General features: G+C 50.3%; 2 protein-coding genes across 2 annotated transcripts; one reads left to right on the top strand and one right to left on the bottom strand.

The window, feature by feature from the left end:
• Positions 1 to 200: 200 nt before the first annotated feature.
• Positions 201 to 12730, bottom strand: LOC146759396 (C-Jun-amino-terminal kinase-interacting protein 3-like). Its single transcript, XM_085510373.1, has 6 exons — positions 12413 to 12730; positions 5140 to 5260; positions 4794 to 4864; positions 4289 to 4380; positions 1481 to 1504; positions 201 to 411 (listed from the first exon to the last, which is right to left on the bottom strand). Exons 1-6 carry the CDS (start codon positions 12728 to 12730, stop codon positions 201 to 203), a joined length of 837 nt encoding a protein of 278 aa, XP_085366499.1.
• A 3321-nt stretch (positions 12731 to 16051) lies between these two features.
• LOC146759395 (uncharacterized) lies at positions 16052 to 19157 on the top strand. The gene is made up of 8 exons (XM_085510372.1): positions 16052 to 16336; positions 16518 to 16637; positions 17164 to 17287; positions 17615 to 17701; positions 17785 to 17889; positions 18201 to 18340; positions 18518 to 18585; positions 19064 to 19157. The coding sequence occupies exons 1-8, from the start codon at positions 16283 to 16285 to the stop codon at positions 19155 to 19157; spliced, it is 792 nt and encodes a 263-aa protein (XP_085366498.1). The 5' UTR covers positions 16052 to 16282.
• The last annotated feature ends 1139 nt before the right edge of the window (positions 19158 to 20296 follow it).

The following is a 20296-nucleotide window of genomic DNA, read 5'->3' as shown; positions in this document are numbered from 1 at the left end:
GGTGACCAGCAAGCTGTGGATTTGATTCTCAATATGGAAGCTGGCACAGATTTGGGGACCAAGTTCCAGTGGGAGAAAATGTAGAGCAAGCAGTGGAGGTGGAAACTCAAAAAAGAAAGTAGCTTGTCAGCATGAACACTCCAGAAACAGGGCAGCAGTCAACACCTCCTTGCAAGACACCGATCTGCTTCCCTGCTCCATCAGGCTCCATGCCAGCCCAGTACAGCACTGCTCCTGGACACAGCAATCATTTCACCAAGACTCAGCTCAGCTACCACCATCACACAGTGGGACCGGCAGCCTCCAGCAGTCCCTTCAACCCAACCTGTTCTGTGATCCTGTGATCTGTGACCACGGGTGAAAAACAACTGCAGCTGCATCTGAGGCTGCCCCAGGACTGACTCAAACACACTGACATGGCAGGGGCAGAAAAGAGTTCATTTACAAAGTGAAAGCAAAATGTCTAACGGAAGAGACCAATGCTCAGCCTTTCCATTCTGAGCACTGTCCAGCTGACATGGCGCACTGCACCGCTGTGCCAGCATGGCTCCTGCTTGGAATGGCTGCTTTCTGTGCCCCATCAAGGAAAAACTGCAGGAAAGATAACTTCAGTTTCACAGTCCTGACGTTGGTGTTACCAGTCCCCAGAGTAGTTCAGAATATCCTCAGGGTTGCTATAAATTTTCAGTGCTGACTACAGCCCTTTGGAGTGACTTTCATACACCCACGTCCTTCTGGTCCAGGGGGACTCTGAGCACTTGGTTAGTTCCACCTCATGTTGTGAGGAAAACAGCAAAAGCCTCTATAAGGGCTTGCAGTAGCCAAAACCTGGATCAGAATGCTCCTCCTGTAAGACCTTAAAGCTTAGAAAATGTAACAGAACTACTAGGTTTGCCATCATTGCAAGGTGGCAACAGCCCTCTTTGTAGGCTGAGGGTGCGGAACTCACTGCCTCAGCCAAAGTCAGATGTGCATTCTGACAGTTACTGGTGACACGCATTTCCTGCCCTGCTTAGAAAAGAGGTGTATTTTGTGCTCATATAGGAAGTGCTCAAGAAACGTGTAGATGCGGTAGGCAGGGCATGGTTTAGAAGGGAAATATTGGTGGTAGGTGGACACTTGGATCATTGGGGATCTTTTCCAACCTTGGTGATTTGATGATTCTAATTTAAAGGAGAAAAGACAACTTTTTAAAGTAATCTGGAAGGTGAAGTGCAAATGTCCAATCACACAGGGATGATCCCAGTTTGGAATCCAGCCTCTGCCCCTTCTGCTTTGGGTGCATGAGCTCCTTCCTGATGTAGCAGCTTGCTGGCTCCCTCTGCACCAGCCAAGGGAAGTGTGCCATGTGAGTGAATCTAATGCAGATGTCAGTACACAAAGAGGGCAAATAGGCCAGCACAGAACCTTTCAGCATCACACCACGACCACCCAACAGCAACCTCCAGAACTATGATTAACAAATAGCAGTAGGATTTACCTTTTCCTCCATGACTGGCGATGACTGCAGCGACAAACGTAACAGCCAAAACAGAGCAGCAATTGCACAAAAAGCAAGACAAAAAAAAAACAACAAAAAAACACAACAACAACTATTAGAGAATGAAGGTCATGCAAACATGCAGCCCTATCAGAGACAGCGAATGCATGCACTTTTATTCATACTACTTGGAGGTGTGCACTGTACCCATTCCCCTCCTCAGATGGCAGCAGACACACACACCCCTCAGCAGTTCTTGCACCATCTTCTCTCAAGTGACAAGGAAGCACCCTTGGTGCATTTACAGCCTTATGCAAATATGTATTTACACAGTCTACCATATAAAACACACCCAAGCACATCCACAGGTGAAGGTAACCAAATGCACTCACAAACATGTAGGAAGACATTGAGAGATTACACCCATATCCCCCCCAAAACACATCAGTGTACCAACTCACAAGTGCTGGTGTTCACCCACACGCAGCTGTGCAGACACAGGACCACACAACCCTCAAAGGCACAAACATACACAAATACAGCACACATGAACAGCCCAAAGCTTGAAATGAAGGAAAACGACCCACTTCCCAGCTGCTGTTCCTACAGATTCAGATGGAGGCCTGGCAGGGGCTGTGACAGACACAGAGAGCTGCTCTTTCTTCCCATTCTTCCAGGAACTAGCAACACGTTACATGGAATAGCATCCCTCCAACATAGAGACAATCCTCAGTGCAAGGTTTGTCCTTCATACCAGAGAACGGGGTGTGGGGGGGCAACCAGCCTAACACACTCCAACCATTACAGCTGTGATCAGGATTGGTTTGGGGCAGAGGAAAACAGAAACAACCTATTGAGGGAGCTGTCAGGAACACACACTCTCACAATCCTAACAACCTACTGGTTCTTCTCACCCCATATCTTCTCTTTCCATACCCATCATGCCTGCCTCCATTCACTTACAGAGGCCACCATCCAGCTTCTGCTCTTCTTTCCTTGTATAGATTTCTATATTTTTCCACTGGTCTGCTAGAAAAGCATTACCTTCAGATGGGAAAGGGTTACACTGTATTCTGTAATCAGTTTTATTTTTCTAAGCCACTCTCTGACATGACACCAATTTACTGCTCTGCAGAAAACACAGCACTGAGAACTTACTATATGGAAAGAACTCAGCCAGATCAGAATGTTCCTATTCCAGTTCCTTTTAGATCCGCTACAGATTTGTGCTGTCCTTCAGAGTTTGTGCAGGAGAAAGCCTAGATAAGTCTCTCTGCCTCTGGAGTTTAGGGTATAACTGCTTCAAACTGCTATATTGCTGCCCCTGAAACACTGCTGGATATTCTCCATGGCAGGAGAGCTGAGCTGCTCTCTGCAGAACAAAAGAAACAGGACCACACACTGACACTTGGCTTCCTGCAATGCTGCACCCTGCCAGCTCAGCAATTCCCAGCTCCCCCTGTTCCCAGCTGAGACATGGAGATGGCAACAAGACAGAAACGCACACATCAGCACAGCTGTTCTTCCTACAAACATTCATACCTTTCAGGTAGGTGGGAGAGGTGAGTTGGACTGAACAAAGACCTAATCCACCCTGTTTCTCCTTCACCATGGGTGTGCCTAAGAGCTTGTACAGAGACATCTGACAGCAGAGGCACACAGCCCAGCAGAAGTCTCAAACATGGATGTTCTGCAGTTACAGAGCCCATTTTCCTTCAGCATCCTCCCTTCCTTCTAACACAATGTTATGTTACCAACAGCTGTGAACAAAACTCCCGTTCCCCCCAGCAGCCCTGTGTTCACACCAGTAAGGCACCAGCACAGAACCAGAGGCTGACCCCCAAACCTTCCCCTCACAGCACGATGCTCGGGCAGGAGGCCAAGCACTGGCTGGGGAAGGAACATCACGTCTGCAAGGAATCGGGGAGCAGTTTGTGTCTCTCTTGCTCTCTCCTCTGCTGTTTTACAATACACAACCAAAACCTTGATGATCTGAATTCCTTCCCAGGCACTCCAACCCAGCAAAAGGAAGCCACAGCTTCCAGAGAGCTTATATTGTTTATTTCAAGACCTGACACTTCCTTCCACTTTCTTTATCCCAAACCTAATGGACACACTAGTATTTAAATGTTACGGATCTAAACAGAAGGTACTAAAATAACCTTATTTTTATAAAATAGGAAGAATATTTCTTCTTTTCTTCATTTGAAATTATCTTTTTATATGTGGTTTTAATAGAGTGGTTTTATATACTGCACTTCATTTCCTGCTACTGCCATTCCTTTAAACAGAGGCTGGCTCTGATCACTTTGGTGCTATGAAAACAGAGGGGAAAAAAACAAAGCACTTTCATGGGCATAAGTAGATCTATTGAGTGACTGACTCAGATAAATCTTCCCTTAAGAAACTGGGGAAGAAGTTACATAAAGGCTAATGCGTTTAACTACTCCAGTTTCGCTGGCTATCACACATGCACACAGACACACACAAATGAACACTCTCTTCCATCCCCATCCATTTTATGGATCAGTCTTATACATGATACCTGAGAACACAAACGTTGCTTTCCAGAAGACGTCCATCTGCAGCAGCACAATGAAGTCTAAGCTTTGTAACAGAACACAAAAAACTCCTCTCTGTCAAACCTTAGAGAACTTATCCACAACTCACCCTCAACCCATTACAAAAAGCTTCAGGTACAATCCATGCCCACAGGGAAAGATCCTTTGGTTTCTTTCTCTTGCAAATATGCACTCATTTGATAAGTTCCTGGATGGCAAACATTATATGGAGAGGTTATGGCCCTACCTTCTCCCAGGTACACTGCCCTCAGTTTGATTATTTCCCACAACCTGCTGCATCTTGGATCGTTCGATGTGTTCCACATAGGTCTGGATCATCTGAGAAGAGGAAAAAATACGTGAGGCAAACAGAATAAAACAAAAGACTCCATTGGACTCCATGATCATTATGGGTCCCTTCCAACTTGGGATATTCTGTTATTTCTGTTTTTTGAATATTGTTTTCCAGCATTTACTTCCAATTACTTAAAATTTCTTTTAAAAAGTGCTATCTGATGTTCAGACAGAACCTCCCGTGTTCCGGTTTGCACCCTCTGATTCTTGTTCTGGCACTGGGCACCACTGAAAAGAGCATGGCTTCATCCTCCTTGCACCCTCCCTTCAGATAATGTTGATGCTCTCAAGTTTCTGAAGCTCTAGTCACTGTCAGGATGAAAAACCCAATTCTCTGATGTGGTTTTATGGGTAAGCTAAGAGTTTGTTTATTTGGAAGGAATCAGGCAACAGCTTACCTCTGTGTGACGCTGATGTAAAGCATTATACTCTTTCTTCATTTCTGATTCACGCTCCTCCAGCCGTGAAACTGCCAAGAAAAGATTCCACCCATCAGCTAACATACAGATCTAGACATGCTCCATGCAAGAGAAGCAATGAAACCTGCACTACACTAGTGTGGATATGTCGCACCCTGTAGATTGCTCTGATTTTTATACCAAAGAAAGGGACAGCCACAGATTTCAGGCTTTCCACAAACTACATTAAAACAAACAAGAAAAAACAGCACATGAAGAATATCTGCAAGTATATGCTCATGGAAAGCAAACTACATAATCGTATCTGGTGCACAACTTTGCTTACTCTGATCTGCATAGTTTTTGGTCTTCAGCTCCAACTGTCGAGTCTGAAATTCAAGGTGTTCCACTTGGATTTGTAGCTCTTTCTTCTCCTGTTCCAGTGCATCTTCAAACTCTATGAACTTCTGTACAGGGAAAAACCAGAGAAGGAAGCAAGGATGAGGAACAGACCTAAACGTATTTGACTTTTCCTCTTCTCTCCTCCTATACTATGTGTGCGTATATATACATATATATATGTACACACACAAAAAAAGCAAGAGATAAGAATTTCTATGTGCTTTAAGTTAAAACAGCATTTACTCAAGCTAGAAATACTTATCTTCTAAAATAAAGTAAAAGATGTACTTTGTGTATCATTAAGATATAATCTGCTGGCCAATGCAAGTTATGTAAACCAACACGGTTCCATCATCTTCAACAACACCTTTATCATGCTAGGCTGAATTTGGATTCCTGTTAGTTTTATGTCAGAAAAGCCAAATTCTGTGTCTACGGTCACGCATTTAGAAGTGCCTACGTCAGAAATCTCCTTCAGACATCAGAAAGTTCCCACTATTAATGATGTTGCATCTAAATTTTGCAGGAAACATAAAAGCCTTGTGGAAAACCAACCCACAACCGTCACACCTCACAGTCTCCTTTGCAATCCACTTCCCAGATCTCAGACCAGAGGTTTTTTCAGGCACACATCAGAGAAGGGGTAGAGAGTTACATGGTAAAAACCAGAGCAACTTTGACAGGTGATTCTATAAGGATGGCACATTCAGCTCCAGAGCTGCTAAGAAAAACTTGAGTCTTACTTTTTCAGTTCTGTAAGTTGAGTTATGCCTCAATTGGTGCAGAATGGAAGCAGTGAGTGATGAGACCTCACAGCAAGAAAATCCCGGCCAGTCTTCTCTGGGCATCAGTAAAAAAGAAAAAGTTCTAACCAAGACAGCCACACTGAGCAACAGGCCTAAAGAAGCCATTTCACTTGGTTTGGACTGGTTGAAGCTATGCTAAGAAAAGCAGTATTTCCCTCTGCCCCCTCTCAGGGTTTGCTGGAAGCACTCCATGCTAATGCTCTGTTGACAAACTTCCAATTACAGCCCAGCGCTAAATCCCTCTCCCTTCTCACTTGCTTGGCTTTCACTCTTGTGCAGCTCTCCTGGCACAAGGTGCCCATCTCTTCCCAGCTCCCCACCCAGGCGTGTGCCACCCAGCCAGGCAGGAATTGTGCTTGGAGTAGCAATAAACTTTAACTGACTCTAAGGAAAACATTCACAGAACTCTCAACAGTAAAACAGGAAGCAAAAGAAAGCAGGAGACCAATTTTATTCCCACTATGTAGGTCAACTTTAATAGGATTCCTGGATTTGCTACCGTTGCTTTGGTTTAGTTTAGTGAAACCGATTGGAAGATTAAACATTCCACACTAAGGCTCTTCTTAGTCCTGTCTGTCTTGCAGCCTCAAAGTACTCAAACAAACTGCAAACTAGCAATGAGCCGACCACGTGGAGAAGAAACAGAGACAGCAGCATTAAAAATTAATGCCACTCTAAGTGTTCTCAGGGAAGAAGAGCATCTCAGGTGAGTGCACTGCAGCAATATCCTGCTCCATCTCCTACGGAGATCGAACACCAGCTCTGGGCACAGGGACCCAACGGCTCCTCACTCTGTCTGGCTCCAAAACGCTTCTTGGCTGTTCCTCCATCAGAATCTTCCAGCCAGTGTCTCCCCCTGCATCAGAAAGTCAAGACAAGCAAATAAAGTGGGTGCCGTGGGAGTGGCCACCCAGCAAGCATGGGGACATGGAGGCACTGTTCTCTAAGGAACCGAGAGAGACCTGAAACCCAGCTGCCCTGGTCCTTATGGGTGACTTCAACATTGCAGATGTTAACTGACAGTAACACACAGCTATCTATTTTCCACACATATGTTTACAAACTGCACCAGAACAGAAGGAAGGGATGCCATGGAGCCTGGACAGGCTCAAGAAGTGAGGCCTCAGGAACAGGTAATTCAAATGATGTTGAAGGGAAAATCTTCCTTTCTTTTCTACCCCACTACAATGAAATCAATGGGTGAACTGGAAGAACAAAGAGCCCACTCCCACTTGTCCTGGGAGAGCAAAGCCGAGCACAGCATTACTATTTTTTCCAATCCCTTCATACTTGCTTTCAAAGGATAATTTTCCAGCAGTTATAGGAGCCAGATATATTTTAAACAGTTAGTAATGATGGAACATGACGCTGCTGTACACATACAAATTAGTCTTGCTGGAGCCTCTCCCTGGATTTCAAGCAGGATCGCTGGTCTCTAACATCTCAGGATAAGGTTACAACCAGCACCATGGTTCACACGCTCATCGTTAAATGGAAAACAACGAGCACAAAATCATCTTAAGTGAAAGAACGAGTATTCCTCTGCAAAGCAGCGGTACACTGGAGATGGCTGAGCTTCCTGCATTACTGGCTTTCAGAGGAAGAAAATGACTAAAAATAGTAGCATGCGGTCAGAAACCATCATATCATATTAACAATAAATCAGGCAGAGTGAGCTAGGTGTGCATATATGCAGAAATCTTATTATAAGGTCTTAATCTGGGCTGGCTGGCAGCACGTATTACATGCTGACGGGAACAGCAGCAGCTCAGTCGTCACCTTACCCTGCGGCTGGGCAGAGAGCAGCGCTGGGATGCACTGCCCGGGAGAACAGGGAGGATGCACAGCTGGATGCACAGCTGGACGCACAGCTGGACGCACAGCTGGATGCACAGCTGGACGCACAGCTGGACGCACAGGTGCCTGTGAGGAGGGGGCTGTCTGCAGGGCAGGAAGGACTCACACCGCATTCCACTCCCCACCTGCAGGAAGGCTGTCAGCCAGGGAGCCAATGCAGGCTGTGCAGCCTCCAACTCACAATTTGGGGCAGTAATTAACTGGCAATTTGGGAAGTTACGTTGACAGTATTCTGTCTTAGGAGGCCAAGACAAAGAAATAGGGCAGAACCCACTGGTGGCAGGACGCAGTACTGCCTGGTGGGCAGATGCTTTGAGCTACACCCCACGCTCAAATCTTTGCTATCCTCCCCAAAGAGAAACACTCCTCTGAAGGAACACCTCCACCTGCACAGGAGCACACAGCCTCAGTGAAATAACATCCCCTTGACAACTGCAGCCCTTAAGGGCTTTTGCTTCTCTTGCTAATTTCAAGGATTCACAAGCACATCTTTTATGTGTTAGCTACTTTATAGTTGTAGATTGGTCTTCAAATGCTTCTGTGAAATCAAATGCTGTTATTTTGGCATATATCAATAAAAGCATCTCCTGGATTCCTATTCCAAGGGATCTGAGCCTTTTTTTGAAGAATGAGATGCTCTGCCCTTTAAATGCTCTCCATGAAGCAGGCCTGGTGCTATGGCAGAGCCAGGGCAGGCAGATGGGCTCTTCTCAGCCCTGACACAGCTCTGCCCCCGCACACCATGGATCACTGTAGAGGAGCACAAAGGGAGCACGGGCAGCTAACAGAGCTCTTCAAGGCAGCCTTGTGGTAAGTGGGGCTGACAGGGCAGGAGGTGCTACTCGAGTGCAGCAGATGAGACCGGACTGGGAGATGCCACTCATGAAGAGAATCAAAACATCACACAGGAGGAACGAAGCGATGCTGATGGTCAGAGAGGAGCTGGGACTGGGCAAGGGCATGCAAACATCGTGACTGCAATGAGAAGACTTGAGAGAAGGGAGCTGAGCACAAAGCAAAGATGAGCCCCAGGTCAGCTGCAACACAGTGTGAGGAGACAGACAGACGTGCTGCCATCTCCAGCCAACAGGATGTCACACAGGTGAACACGCAGGGTGATCACACCAGATAAATCCTACCATTGTCATTTTGAACAGTGCAACACTCCAATTCATGCTGAAGCCTTCCAGGAAAGCCACCTGCTATTGCAGCCCCACACGCCCAGGGATCAAACCAGGCACAGCCAAGTGTCACCCAAACCAGCTGCACACAGATCCCTCCATGGGGCACTCCAACCTGACCCTCCTCCAGCAGGCAGCGAGCAGAGCTCGGCTCGTGCCACCAACACAATGGAGACCAAAGGCAGGACTGGTTTCTATTAATACTTCAAAGGCACAGATATCTCATGGAGGCAGAAGTTACTTGGAGTAAAAGTCAATGCTGGCACAAGAACAAACCAGTAAAAACAGGCTGCAAGTTAAAAAAAAAAGAAAGTGGAATTCAGGAGGAGGTCACTTTTAGAAGAGCAGACGCAAGAGGTTTAAGTAATGGCTTTAAGACAAAGCCTGATACATTTATGAAGCAGCTTCTGTAATGCAACTGCCTGCAGTGCTGAGGAATGGGCTGCTGAGTCAGCAGGTCCCTCCCAGTTCTGTGCTCCTACAAGTGGGTGCCATCCTAACACCCGCTACAGAGCAGGAAGAAAATTCCTATGCAAGGTCCTATGCATAAGCTGCAGATGTCACTAAATAGTGGGAGCTGCTGGCTCCCTGGAGTGTAGGGAGGCCTTGCAGTGAGAGCTTGACGAGTTAGTGGGATGTGCATTAGGCTCCACATGAGGATTAACAAGGGAAGTGCTGTACTCTGCACTGGGACAGGGCAGCCCCAGCTCTGTGCAATGACAGGAGTGGCACAACAGAGGTGCTATAAAGGAAGGGAAGAAGATCGCTCACCTGGAGCAGAAGATCTCGGATTCACATGGGAAAGCTGCACCAAGGGGGGATCTCCAGAAAGAGACCCTTGCCAACAGCAGTCAGCCCCTAAATGGGCTCTAGGAGAGGTGCAGCCATTACCCTGCGCTCACACAATGCAAAGCAGGTGGAAGAACACGGCAATACTGAAAAGCTGACGCTGTTCCACAGCTTCAGTGTTTTGGAGGTCAAGGAAAAGAAATGTGACATTCTGAGCCCTGCAATCACAGACTGACTGCACTGCTTCATTTCAAGGGACTTCTGACTTCAGTGCTCTTGTCCGGGTGCTTCTGCTGCCCTATTTTAGAGCAAATGGAAAATATTGAGTCACTCTGCAGTCAAAGTGTCCAGAAAAGCTTCGCTTTTGGCTGAGAGTATTTTGAAAGATACTGAATGCAACCATCCTGGGGAAATGAGTGGCAGAACATGGAGACAGAAACCTCTGCTTCAGAGGAAGGGAAATGAAGGCTGTGCAAGCTGCCCCAATGGAGCAGGACATGGCTGGGTGCACGCTTATGTAAAACAAGATCTGGTGGTTCTGCAGTAGCGGGAACAGGAGGATACGACACAACTTTTATGCCAGAGAATAACATCCACTGCTGGTTTCAGTTCACTTAACATCAATAAACTAACGATGTAATCAGACGCCCATGACATGATATTGCAATACAGGAACAAATTACTTTGTGATCACCGACTCCCAGCTCCCCAGCATTGCTGCAGCTGTTGAAATGATCATTGATACACGCAAAGAACTCAACAGCAAGGGATTGAACATCGCTCCTGGAGGTGGAACCCCCACTGAAGGTGGGGCTGGAAGCTGCAGACCCAGGACAGGCAAAGCACACAGCGCCGAGTGCTGCTCAGGGACGGAGATGGGCTTCCCCTGCTACAGAAGTGCAAGGCGTGCTCTGGTGGGGGGTGCATTTCTCTGCTTACAATGAGCTGATGAACAGCAGAATTCTCTGTAGCATAAGAGATTTTCACTTCCATAACACGTAATCCACTGCACAGGAAGAGGCACACAGGAAACTGCTGCAGGTAATGGTGTGCTTTGGTCACACACAAAGGGAATGACAGCTGTATCTCACACACGTGAGCTGATAGCAGAGGCTACACAGGGGGCAAAACCCATTTGTTCTCATAGAAGCACATTATCTATTCCTTTCTGCTAACAAGGCCCTATGCAGATACTTTTTTGCCCATTCAGCTCAGATGCACCTGAGGATGACAGAGTGCTTTTACATCTGCCAACAGCACCATGCTGTGGGTCTGAGCGTCCCTGCAGGACGTAAATGTTGTCACCACATCTGCTTCCAGGAGCAGGCACAGCAGGAAGCAGCACCCCGTGTACCTGGTAAACTGAGAGCAGAAAGATACGAGTCCAAAGATGCAGGATCCATCCATGGGGCTGTTCCACCCCACGCCCCGAGCCCCACTCCTCCCCAGCAGCAGCACATTTCCAAGTATTTAATTCTCAGAAGCTACAAAATACCGGCTTGTGGAATGAAGTCCCACACTTGGAATTGCTTTTCAATCCCTCCCTGCCTTCATATGAATTTGAAAAGATCAGCTGTAAGTTTTATTAACACATACTTAAAACTTAAGGCTACAACCCAAATTGACCAGCATTAGTACAGGGCGATAAATGTCCTGGGCTCACGTCCTCACCATCCAGCACCCAGAGCACCTCCATTGAAATACTGCACAGCGCTTTACTCTGGAGTCATGAAGGGATTTCATTTACCACATCTAAGCAAATCAAAACCCGACTCTGAGCAAGACTCCTGGGACGGAAAAAACCCTCTACTCTCCCAGTGTTAAAACACAGCCAATACAGACGCATACATTCCTTTCCCAGCAGCTTTGCAAAGACATGCTGATGACACGACAGCATTACACTTCTAGCGGTACCAATGTGTCCGGCACGTCGCAGACCGGCCCTGCTGGAGGCCGGAGCCGCCCGGCTGCGCCTATGGCCAGAAAGATGCCGGTGGTGTCGGCGGACTCGAGCGCTCAGTGCGGAGCAGCGCGCTCAGCTCGGCTCCTTTGTCCCCGCATGAGGCGCTGTGCCCCGATGCCGCCCGCTCCCAGCACCTGCCGCAGCCCCGGGGATCCGGGACCCGCAGCACCCGGGGAAAGGCCGCTGAGATCAGACAGGGAACCATCTCCAGGGCAGGGGAAGTACAGGGAAGACATCAACCATCTGAGGGCCGCGTTTAAACCTGAAACCGGCAGGAATCCTCCAGTCATCCCCGTGCAGCCGGTGTTCGAGCTCGGGGCAGCGCAGCAACGCGGAGCCATTCCCAGCTATTCCCAGCCATTCCCAGCCATTCCCAGCTATTCCCAGCCATTCCCAGCCATTCCCCTTCCCCTCCGCACGGGCTGTGCGGAGCAGATGGAGCGGAACCGGGAGCGCGGCCTGCGATGCGGGTACCGCCGCAGCACATCACATCACATCGTATCACATCATCACATCGCATCGCATCATATCATCGCATCACATTGCATCACATCCCCGGCCTTTGGCGCCGCGCACAAGATGGATGCCGGGCCCCGTTGGCGCTGGGCCGCTCTCACTCACCTCCTCGGCCTGTTTGCGCAGCACCTTCTCCCACTCGTACTGTGTGAGCAGCTGCTCATTGTCCTCCTGCAGCAGCTCCAGCTCCACCTCGTGCTCCTGGTTATCGGTCAGCACCGAGTCCAGGTTCTCCAGCACCGTCACCACCAGCGGCATCAGCTCCTTCACCACCTCCTCATTGTAGCAGTGGATGAGCCGCTCGAACTCGCGGTAGATGCTGTTGGCCAGGCCCGACACCCGCTCCGACATCACCGACCCCGAGCAATAGTCGTTGCCCGGGTACCCCCCCACGCCGCCATCATCCAGCTGGATCTCCAGCATCGTGCCAGCCCCACAGCAATGCGCTGCGCCCCGCGTCGATCCGCTCCGTTCTGTTCCGATCCGCTCCGTTCCAATCCGCCGCTGCCGAGACCCACCGCGCTCTGCCCGCCAACGGGACCCAATGAGCCGCGCGGCGCCGCCCCGACACCGAGACGCGGCGCTGAGCGGACGGAGCTGCAGCCGGGCGGGGTGGGGCGGAGCTGCGGCATCCCCGTGTGCGCCGTGCGGGCCGCGCTGCCGCCGTGTGCATGTATGGAGCCGCCAAGGGGCGGGGGGGGGGGGAGTCACAGAACGATGCGGGGCCGGAACGAGCCGAGCTGGAGAGCGGCAGGGGAACACCGGGAACACACAACATAACAAAACACAACAACACAACACAACAGCACAATACGGCCCGACCCCCAGCCCTGCACGCACCACCCAATCCCGGCGACGGGGAGCCGAGTCCCGTGAGCTCCGGCAGCGCGGGCCTATATAGGAGCGATATTTCTGGATGGGAGGAGTCAGGAGCTATAAGCTCATTTTGCAGCTCAATTAGTGATGCCCCAAACGCCTCCAGACCTGAACGTCTCTGCCCAGAGCCTGTGAAAACCAGGGCACTCCTGTGCGCCTGCATGTAACAGTAGTTTCAATGTAGGTAATGATCCTTCAAGGTGAAGTGCCTGCGGGTTCTGCAGCAAAAGGGTTTGATGGCCCCATTGAGGCGGGGATGGATCCAGAGAGAAAAACAGGGAAAACTGGCTGCCTGCCGTCCCCTTGGTCACCCCCATAGGACCCCACTGAGCTCCAGGCCCTTCTCAGCTCCATTGCTCCTCTCTGGACACACTCCAGGGTCTCAGAGTCCCTAATGCTCCGAAAAAACAATAAAGGAAGTTGTCCAAGGAGAGGTGAAAAGAACCTCATCGCTTATTCACTGCAGGGAAACATCTTCAGTTTGGGGGGTAAACGGAAGAGAAACGGCTGCATAAAATGACAGCTTACAGACAGGAGGAGGCTGTCAGGTGTCACGGTGTTATTAAAGGCCACAAGAGCACGAAGGGAAGGAGTGCAAGAGTGGGATTAGGGCAGGGGAGCTCCTGAGGGCTGCCAGCAGATCTGCAGCCTGCGTTCGATCTGTGTGAAACCCACATGGCACAGTTTGACTTCAGCACATTGGCACATCCTGAGCACAATGGAGTTATTGGTGCGAGGGCAGTGCCTGGGGGATCCCAGCTATTCCGTGCTGTGTAACAGCAGCAGAAAACAGCTGCAGAGAAACCTCAGAGTGCTCTGTGAGATCTCAGCTGCAGCTTATCTTGGGCTTTGGAGTCTGAGCACAGGGACAGCAGAAATCCATCTCCTGTCCTGCACTGAGCTGGGCCCAGCAGGGCAGGCAAACCAGGGCCTGATCTTTGGGAAGGCTCCTGACGTGGATGTGAGTTAGAGCTCAAAGATGAGTGTGATTCCACAATCATTATTGTCATCCTACAGACTCCACGTTACACAAAGCGGAAGGCACTTAAACCTGCCCTAAAAGCATCATTGCAGTGGGAATATCACATCTCACCCGTGATTCACGGCCTTAAGCCCTGCAAACACTCCATTCTATGTGATGTCATTATACCTATATTGCTAGCATGCTGTAGATTCGGTGCACGACGACTTTAAAAAGACACATTTAAGGCTTGTCTCACAGAAAGGAAGAAGTGACCATGAAATATTATTATTTCATCTGAGATGTACTTAGTTATGGAATGGAGCACTGATGAATCACGAGGCAGCTCTGCTCCGAGCATCGTGCAGAGGAGCTCATGGGCTTCTCTGGGACTGCAAACCTCCCTCTGAGGAATCTTAACTGCAAGAAACCTGGCCTGAAGGTTTGGTCCCCATTCCCAGTGTTGTGACAAGAGTCACCTCAGTTCTCTGTTACTTTACTTCAGATAACCCACTGGGTGACCCTTGTGCTGGTCTCTTACAATTGGATCTAGGAGGTGCTGGCTGCCTGTGTTTATGATGAAAGAGCAGCAGTGATGTGGGTCTGTGTGAGGTCACAGTCATTGCTGGGTTGGGAGGGTTTGGCCCCCAGCTGTCGAGCAGAGCTGGTGCTCTGGTGAGCGTACTGCACACAGACACTGAGCTGTGAGCATTCCTTGTTGGAGATCATCCTTTGGGAGCCCACTGCAGGCACCGCTGTGGCGTGTGTGTGAGCTGGGCACAGCCCGGACTGACCAGGCCAATAAGGTGAGCTGGGTTTGGTGCTGGGCGGCTGCTGGAAGGAGTCTGAGCAGAACAGCTGGGCTGGGGAGGAGCTCCCAGCTCAATGGAGGCCCTTCCGAGTGGCTGTTTGCAGGGGAAATTGATTCCTTGTGAGATTCTGTCACACGTTTTGGTGAGGATGATGAACTGCCATTACTGCCCTGTGTGATGCTGCAGTGCAATGGAAAGCACAGCAGTGATAATGGGGTATCAAAGTCCTGGGCTGCAGCAGGTGAGGATAAGCCCGAGTGCAGCAGCTGTGGGGCACAGAAAGGAAGGAAAAAACTGCTGACCATTGGAAGGGCTCAGGCAGGCAGTGATCTCCAGTCAGACACCCTCACCTGCACTGCCAACCTTTCAGTGATGTCTGGGAGGGGTTTGCATGTGCCTGAGCTGCCCTGGGTTGGCCCTGCCATCCCACCAGGTGCTCAATCTCTGCTTCAAGCCGTGACTGAGCATCGCTGCTACAGCCCTGCAGAACTGCTGCTGGTCCCCAGCCTTTGTTTTAGACATTAGAAGGGAAGGAGAGCACAGACTTCATGGAGTGCAACTTGTGCTTTATTGACCCCCGGATCCAGCACATTTTTAACAGAACCCCCTGAAGTCCTGGTGAGATCCAGGTGCTGAGCTGGGCCGTGGGCTGTGCAGTGACATCACAAGCACAGTGAGCTCACAAGCGCTGCCTGGGGCCACGGCTGCCACCAGTGAGTGCCAGAGCCGTGAGTGCTGCGCAGAGTGTGGACACGCTGTGTCAGCCCTCGTCCCGGCTGGCAGTGACGGTGGTGGTGGCTGCTGGTGCTACCTGCTCTCACTGACGGTGTTGCCCAGCCATTGCACTGGTGTGTTAGCTGGAAGGGAGGAGAACTGCAGCTGTGCCCGGGTAAGCCAGAACTGGAGGTTTCTCAAACATGTGAGTGGTAGCACTGCATCCACTGCAGCTGCAGCAAGGGTAGATGATGGAGTCCTTCTCATGGCAGGAACACAAAATGTGTGCTGCAAGGTATATGACTGCTGGTGGGATGGAGAACAGCACTTGCTGGGGAAGTCATGGCACTTAGACACACATTGGTTCCAGAGCTGGCACAGTTCTTGCAACCAGCTGCTTCCAAGGCATTGCCCTCCTCGAGAGCCCAAACTGCATCAAAAGAAAGCTGGGAAAATGCTTATTCCTCATGATTCTTCCCTTGTAGGCACTTCCTGTAGGGTTCCGGTCCGAGAGGACTCTTTGGGGATCCAAGCAGTTCGAGCACAACTGTCTCTTTGCAAGAGCAGGGAATTCCTCTGGAGATAACCCAGACGGGCTCTAAGAATTTCACCATGTCTCAGCAAAGAGGCGACTGCTACTTCTACTTCTACTCCACCTGCACTAAGGTACGGTTGACTTTCTTCTGCCTGGGTTTTCTTCCATTTCCTCATGTTGAAGAGAAAGGGGTGGAGCAGGGGAGACCTGCTGGTGATGTTACCCTCATAGCGCTGCTAACAGCCTGGGCTAATGGCATGGACACGTTTCAGGCTGTGCTCTTATTTTCCTGTGGTTTCCTTGTGCTTGCAGGGAGACAGCTGCCCCTTCCGCCACTGTGAAGCGGCTCTGGGGAGCGAACGAGTCTGCAGACTGTGGATGGAGGGCGGCTGCTCGAGGAGTAACTGCAAGTTCCGTCACATGAGGATTGATGTGAGTGTTTGCCTAAAGATGTGCTTTCCAGCTTAGTCTACAACACCACTTTTCATGGCTGTGGTTGGGCTGAATGCACTTCTGCAGGCTGGATATGTTTGCTGTGAAAATCTTACTGGTTTCTGTTTCTAGAGGGGACTGGGAGGAGGTAAAGAAGGCAGAGAATTCAGTGCCTTAGGTATATCACAGCGGGAGATGTTTGCATTAGGAGCCAAAAGCATTTTCTCCCCAGATGCAAAAAGCTCGCATTGCTCAGCCTCCTAAAGCTGCTGGAGCTGGGTGGTAGGAGAGAGTGGCACTGCCCTCCTGCCAGCAGGGCTCGGTTGTGCCCTATCGAGCCTTCTCCATCCTGGATTTCTCCAGAGCAGTTCATTCTGGCTGCTTGGAGTAGTGAAAGGAGGGGCAGGAAATGAGGGTACAGAGCTAAGGCTCCACACAATGGTTTCTGATGGCTGTTGGAGCGCGGCATCTCCCTGCAGACCTGATGTGCCCGTTTCCATGGCCCTTTCTTTCCTTCTCTCTGCAGAAGCAGCGCAGTTTGATTCCCTGCTTCTGGGAGAACCAGCCCGGAGGCTGCCAGAAACCACACTGCGCCTTTCGTCACCTGAAGGAACGCGGTGGGAACAGACCAACTGCACTGCTGAGCCACAGTGAGTGTCCGATGGCGTGAAGCATGAAAGGCTCAATTCTGAATGTCAGTTCTGAGCGGGTGCAGGATGCATGTCACCATTCATTGGGGAGGCAGGGGAGAGTCGCGATAGTGAAATATCCGTCTGTGCTTTGGCTGTCAGAGCAGCGCTGGGCTTTTTCTGGAGTGAGGAAGATGCACTGCAGGTCTGTGCTGACTGCACAGCATTTGGGCAGCGGAAGGCAAATGTAACAAACAGTGCTTGAAAATGTGAAGCTTGTGGTTGACTGTGCTCAAACCTGCCCCCAAAGAGACGCTCATCAATCATTCCTTGTTTCTTTTCTGCCAGAAGTTGACACCAGTGGCCTTCCTCCAAAGAGCGGCCTTGCAAAAAGTCTGGGGAACCAGACAGAGGTTGACAAGGCACCAGAGAGAGGTACAGATACTCAACAGGCTCCTGGGTTTGATGCTCTGTTTTTCTACTGAGATCTGACTGTTCTTTCCCGGGACTCTTTGCAGTTGACATCCCAGTTTCCTCCCATGGCCCGGCTGGACTTAAACGCAAACGGTCGGAGGAGGAGAAGGGAAAAGCGGGGGAATCGCCCTGCAAGAAAAGAGTTAAAGGTGAGCACGAGGAACTCGTTACGGTGCCTCAGAAAAGCAGTGCTGTCATTTTGTATTGCTCTCTGTCAGACTTTTCCTTGCCCTGGATTATTACTGAGTGCAGCTATTGGGTTTCTTTGTTCCTTTGTACGCGTTGTTGGTACACAGAGATGACCGTGTGCAAAACGTGGCTGAGAATCCCGGACAGGGCATTGCAATTCCACTGGCCAAATGTATTTAACTTTGTGGAAGGGTGGTGGGACTGATAAGAGAACTTGATCTCTCTTGAGGCGCAGCAAGACAGTACCAGCTCTCTCTTCCTTTTACTTTAGGTGGGCGCAGGGTCTCTGTGAGGCCCATTGATTGGAAAAACACCTTCCCCCCAACGCGGAGACAGAAACGAAAAGCAGCAGAAATTCATCCATCTGCTGCTGAGGACGCGGATGAGCCCCCAGCTAAAAAACTACCAATGGTAAGAGCAGTGGAAAAAGCAGTAGTGGATATGAAAGGTTTACATTGCCCTTGAAGAAAAGGAAGAAATTCCAAGTGTTCTACAGCTCTTCTGTTTCCCTTGAAGGCAGCAGATGTCTCACAAGGTACTTGTGGAAACTCTGACCTGTGCTTCATACTCTGTCTTGTTTCTTCCTAGGAGACTCTTGCTTCAGTCCCGCCCGAATACACCGTGCTCAGCACCGAAGTCATAAAGCTTCCAAGCAGGTGATGACCACAACTTGTTCTTCCTTAATGCCCTTTTCCCATCAGACAGAAGTTCTTTCACACTGGGGGAAAATGGGGTGTTTGAGATGTGTCATGGCATAATGCAACAAAGGAAGAGGTCATCTGAGATCATTGAAACTGCTTTGTCAAAACCTCTGCTGAGTTCATGGGGAAAAGTACCTCAGCCAGCAAGCAGGATTTTGCAGAGGAAGATTTCTTGACATGTTTACAGACAAAGCATTGAGGGTGGCAATGTGTTTCTGCTACAAAGCCCAGCCCCTGATTGCCAGACTCAAACTGCTCTACTTGAACAGATGAAAAAGGCACCTGCTGGTTTCCTTAACTCCAAAGGCAGCCGCAGGTTAATCAAATCACCATCCCTATGTGGGTGTGAGGGGCGGGAGGGTCAACTACAGACCTCAGAGCTGAAAGCACATCTCAGAAATGTCACGTAGATTGTTCTTTTCCTTCCCACAAGTCTGGAGCTGCTCCCAGGAAGCCATGCAGACCCCATGGCACAGCCAGAGGAATCCAACACTACATCATGTTCCTCACAAGGGGCAGAAAATTAGCAGCTGAGCTGCACAGGGGCGGGGGAAGCAGCCATCACTGAAGACAACAACCTTGAGGAGCTTCTGATGGAGCTCACAGAAGAACTGGAAGGAGAAACTGATGTGACGTTGAGGATGTGGATGAGCTCCTTCTGGACCTGTCCGACATGACGGCTTAACACCATCGCCTGATTGGACAGTTTAAAACAACAACAATTAAAACCAGCCCTGTTCCTTTCCAGCCCTGCTCCTTTTTGTTGTTACTCTGTGGGTATTTCTGAGACTCTGCACAGTCTTAAAGCCGAGTCAAAGCAGTGACAATCAGCACTGACTGCATCCTGTTCTGATTTCCTTGTGGCTCTGAGTTCAGGTCCTGCACCCGCCGCCAGCTCTGGGTGCTGCTTCAGCATCGAGGGCACAAAGCTCCTCTGTGGGCACAGAATGGCGTCCATCCAGGGCTGAAACTTCCTCCTTCCTTCACCCTCAGCAAAACTCTGCCTTGGGCCCAATGGGAGCTCTGCTGTTCTGATTCCTTGGGCAACCCTTTGAGAAGGCAGTAACAGTGGGCTCAATAACTGAGGCTGAAGCACAGCACTCAGGGCAGGGGCTCATGGGGGAACACAACGACGGGGGATTCAGGAGCTGGGGGCAAAGCCGCTGTGCAGGGAGCGGCCCCAGCAGCCGCCGTGGCTTCGTGGTACCCCGGTGGTCGGGGCCTGGGCGGCCTCTGGCGGCGGCATTGCTGGCACAGCCCTTACGTTCCTTTCCATTCCCTCCCGTTCCCCATCCCATCCCATCCCACCCCATCCCATCCCCATCCCATCTCTATCCCATCCTATCCCATCCCCATCCCCATCCCATCCCACCCCATCCATCCCATCCCATCCCATCCCATCCCATCCCATCCCATCCCATCCCATCCTATCCCATCCCATCCCATCCCATCCCATCCCCATCCCGTCCCTTTTCGTTCCTCCCCGCCCACCCAGCGGGGAGGATGCGGGATCATCTATGAAGGTGCGGGGCCGGGCAGAGCTGCGGGGTGTCCGTGCTGCAGGTGCCATTGCCATTGCTTTGCCCCATGTTTGGCTTTAGCGTCCTTCTACTCCATCGGATCGGATCGGACCGCACTCCGCCCGCAGCGCAGCGCACTGAACTCA

This window comes from Coturnix japonica, chromosome 10 (genome assembly GCF_054131305.1).
Source record: "Coturnix japonica strain WE chromosome 10, WE-NBRP24, whole genome shotgun sequence".
In the NCBI taxonomy this organism is placed as follows: domain Eukaryota; kingdom Metazoa; phylum Chordata; class Aves; order Galliformes; family Phasianidae; genus Coturnix; species Coturnix japonica.
The sequence above is the reverse complement of the archived record's forward strand: the minus strand, read 5'-3'. Positions and strand labels throughout refer to the sequence as shown.